This window comes from Triticum urartu, chromosome 7A, assembly GCF_056163025.1.
Source record: "Triticum urartu cultivar PI428250 chromosome 7A, HENAU_Tu73, whole genome shotgun sequence".
NCBI classification, from domain to species: Eukaryota; Viridiplantae; Streptophyta; class Magnoliopsida; order Poales; family Poaceae; genus Triticum; species Triticum urartu.
In genome coordinates this window covers 57,367,583-57,371,017 of record NC_141879.1, presented here as the reverse complement: position 1 = coordinate 57,371,017, position 3,435 = coordinate 57,367,583, and the positions used below count along the sequence as shown (strand labels likewise).

Below are 3,435 nucleotides of genomic sequence, written 5' to 3'. Positions count from 1 at the left end.
CCCAGGAGTACTTGTAGGGCCCGGAGACTTGGGTCTGAGTCAGCTTGTACAGTTGTACTGCCTGGAAAAATTTTGGACACTGCATAGAAATTGACACTTGTACTGTACTAGTAGTATTTTTCATTTCTACACAAGTATTTATTGGACCAACTTTGAAATGTCAAGTGGTGCTGAATTCCATTGTCTTGATGTGGAGATGAAAAGAATTACTGGTATTAATTATTTTTTGCGAGGAAGATAAATAAAAGATTTTGACGGTGCTAAAACTCTGAACTAGGCGTGGGTCGAGCTAGCTGAGCGGCGATCAGCAAAGAATCTGAGTGTGCCATTCGATGTCCTCATCCGGTGCTTGAATGGTCGCCACCTGGCATTTCCTGGTGTCACTATATAGCTTTCCTTCCCTTATTTCAGCAGTTGTTGTCGGCCCTTCAGTTGATTTTGAGTGTTACGATCACCGTCAACCTCTCTTTTTGGGTACATTTTGTGGGCCACTAGTGCAATCCTTACATGTAGTCCTCCCTCCCATTTGATGCTAAGCCATGAGAGCTTGTTGCAACATTGTACAAATTTCTACAAATTTTGCTACTATTTTGCGGCGAAACTTTCAATCAATGGGCCGGCCCAGACCTGGCCTTGGACCTGGCCTCGAGGCCAATTTTGGAGGCCAACGATCCGATGGGTAGGCCCGGCCCATTCCCATCGTATTATTTTCTATATTTAACTCAATTTTAGTTTTTTTTTGAAATTTTTGCTATTAAACTTGCAACTTGTTTTGGAAGTAGTACAACTTGGGTGAAAGTGAAACAGTACATTATGCATTTCTCACTTTTTGTGCGAGAAAACTTTTAATATATTATTTTCAATCATGACAGTATAAAGTATACCAAAAATAATAAAATTACGTCTAGAATGCACTTCTCACTAGAACCCGCTCTTGAGTCAGCTTATTAGTAGACATAAAAAAATCGAAGCTATCAATGTGTTATTTATGAACATGGTCCATCTCTGGAGGAGTTACAGAGATAATTGCACGTATCATCCCGGAACTTGCCGGCTCGGTCCAACTCGGTCCTGGAAGTTGAGTATCGATCCAATACGATCCTGATTTTTGAAAATACGTCCACACTACAGTCCTGGAACCTGGGCAGCCAGTCCTGGCTCTACGCCTGGCATACATACCACGTATCAGCCCGCATGCCATGTCATCGCCGGTCCCGCCTGTCAGCCCCGGGCCCAGCAGGCAGAGCGGAGCCCGCCCGTCAGTGCGCGACGCGGTGGTTAACACAGTTGACCGTTTGGTGCGGGGAAAAAAATCCCCAATTCCCCACCCACGAACCCTAGCTTCTCTGTTGCAGCGGCGATGGGCGGCGCGAGCGTGACCTCCAGCATTTCCCTCGCCATGGAGAGCGAAGACGGCGATGGCGCGTCGGGGGCGGTCGCCGGCGGTGATGGATCCGGGTGCAGTTTGCTGGAGATGGCGTATCCACAGGAGGTTTGGCGTCGGGGTGAGCCCTGTATCCGACCGGAGAGGAGCCGTGTCTTGCTGGCCCGGACGCCATCAATGGACGCGTTGGAGGCACGGTACAACAAGCTTGTTCTTGTGGCCACGGCAATTGGAGACGGCGACGAGGCTATGACGCCGGGCGCTCTGCTTGCCGCCATCGAGGCGCGTTGTGGTGTGCTGCAGTCAGAGGTGAGCATCGAGGTAGCCTGCCCCCCGCATGACTTATGGTTGTTTTTCTCAACGGAGGAGAAGTGCACGGCGGTGCTGCACTCGTCGATGAAGCTCAAGTGTTGCCGTCGGTGGATTCAGTTTCAGCGTTGGGTCAGAGAGATTCGCGGCACTCTGGATGCGCTTGAGTACAAGAGTAAGTTAAGCTTTGAAGGGCTCCCAGATCAGGCATGGTCGATGCAATCAGTGTCAGATGTGGTCAAGGGTTTAGGAGGTGAACTGATAGAGATCATACCGCCGAAGAACCGGCGCGAGCTTGAAGTAATGGCGTGGCTCCGCAACCCGTCCAAAGTTGGCAAAGTGCTGGACGTGAAGATACCCAAGCCTAAGATTGCTTGTGTACAGATCCTCCTCCACAATCACTTGAGGAGTTTGTCACACGTGAAATTGTGTCGTCGTCGTACGGGCCGTCGTCGCCGAGGAAGAAGACGACGATTGTGTATCCTGTCATTTGTCACATGAAGGAGGTGACTGACCGTGGCCTCTACTCGCTGAAGATCTGCCGGCTGCATGGCTTCCCGGCGAAGGGGAGGACCTGACACGCACGCACAAATTCATCACTGTGCTTGGCCAAGTCGACGGCTATGACAATTGAGCTATCTGCTATCTATGTAGCTATCTATGTAGCTATCTATCTTAGTTTATGTATGAGTTTCTGAACTTGGTATGTACCATGGTTAAATGGATATCTGTATGTGATGGAGATTTGTATGTGATGGATATATGTATGTCATTTTCACAATTGAGCTATGTACCATGGTTAAATGGATATCTGTATGTGATGGAGATTTCTGAATTTGCATTTGTCTCTGTGTACTTTGGTATGTTATGAAATGACAGCAAACACCATATATTATGAAATGACAGCAAGCATCATCTATTGTGAAAATGACAGCAAAACAACATATATTTTGCAAAATTACAGTAAACATCATATATTTCCCCAAATGACAGCATTCATCATATTCCCAAAATGACAGCAAGCATCATCTATTGTGAAAATGACAGCAAAACAACATATATTTTGCAAAATTGCAGTAAACATCATATATTTTCCCAAAATGACAGCATTCATCATATATTTTTTGCAAAATGACAGCAGTGAAGATCAAACACAGAAGATCAAACATCATATATTTTGAAGCATGATCTGACAGCAGTGCATATAGCTAGTTTAAGTCACAGTGACAATAACCTATTACAAAAGCATGACCTGAAGCATGATCATGAACAGAACATGTCCATTAACATGTTCTAAGTCTGATCATAGGCAGAACCCAAAATGAAACCATCACATTTCCTTCACTTTCACCCACCCCTGAGTTCATCGAACATGTTTACTTTCCTAGGTTTTTTAAACCCTCTCATGTTTTGACTAGAGCTAGCTCCTCCAGTTCTTTTTAGTGTTGCTTTCTTGGATAGACATGCATTCATCCTCTCCTCCTCCACCATTGCGGATCTGGCTTGTTCTGCCTCCCTCTTATCTTTATGTAAAATTTCAGCTTGCAGTCTTGTAGCCTCTTGTTGAACAGTCCGCTGCTCCCAAGCTCTCTGTCTTGCTGCCTCTTGAGTTTGCATAAATGATTGTTGCCTATCAATCTCATCTGCTTGGTTTATAAAAAACAGTGCCTCCTCTGCGTCATATCTAGTTTTGCACAATCTTCTTTTCTCTTCAGCAATCCTTTGTTTCTCTTCTGCCTTGA

The 3,435-nt window shown here is 45.7% G+C and overlaps 1 protein-coding gene across 1 annotated transcript; it reads left to right on the top strand.

The window, feature by feature from the left end:
- The first annotated feature begins 1,309 nt into the window (after window positions 1–1,309).
- LOC147957703 (uncharacterized) lies at window positions 1,310–2,388 on the top strand. The gene is made up of 2 exons (XM_087536327.1): window positions 1,310–1,992; window positions 2,138–2,388. The coding sequence occupies exons 1-2, from the start codon at window positions 1,361–1,363 to the stop codon at window positions 2,205–2,207; spliced, it is 702 nt and encodes a 233-aa protein (XP_087392453.1). The 5' UTR covers window positions 1,310–1,360; the 3' UTR covers window positions 2,208–2,388.
- Window positions 2,389–3,435: the final 1,047 nt, after the last annotated feature.

Excerpts from the sequence above, each read along its gene's own strand:
- LOC147957703 (XM_087536327.1), top strand. The coding sequence starts at position 1,361 with ATGGGCGGCGCGAGCGTGACCTCCAGCATTTCCCTCGCCATGGAGAGC. Across the intron at positions 1,993-2,137 it reads AAGAACCGGCGCGAGCTTGA|GGCCGTCGTCGCCGAGGAAG; the intron begins AGTAATGGCGTG and ends CGTCGTCGTACG.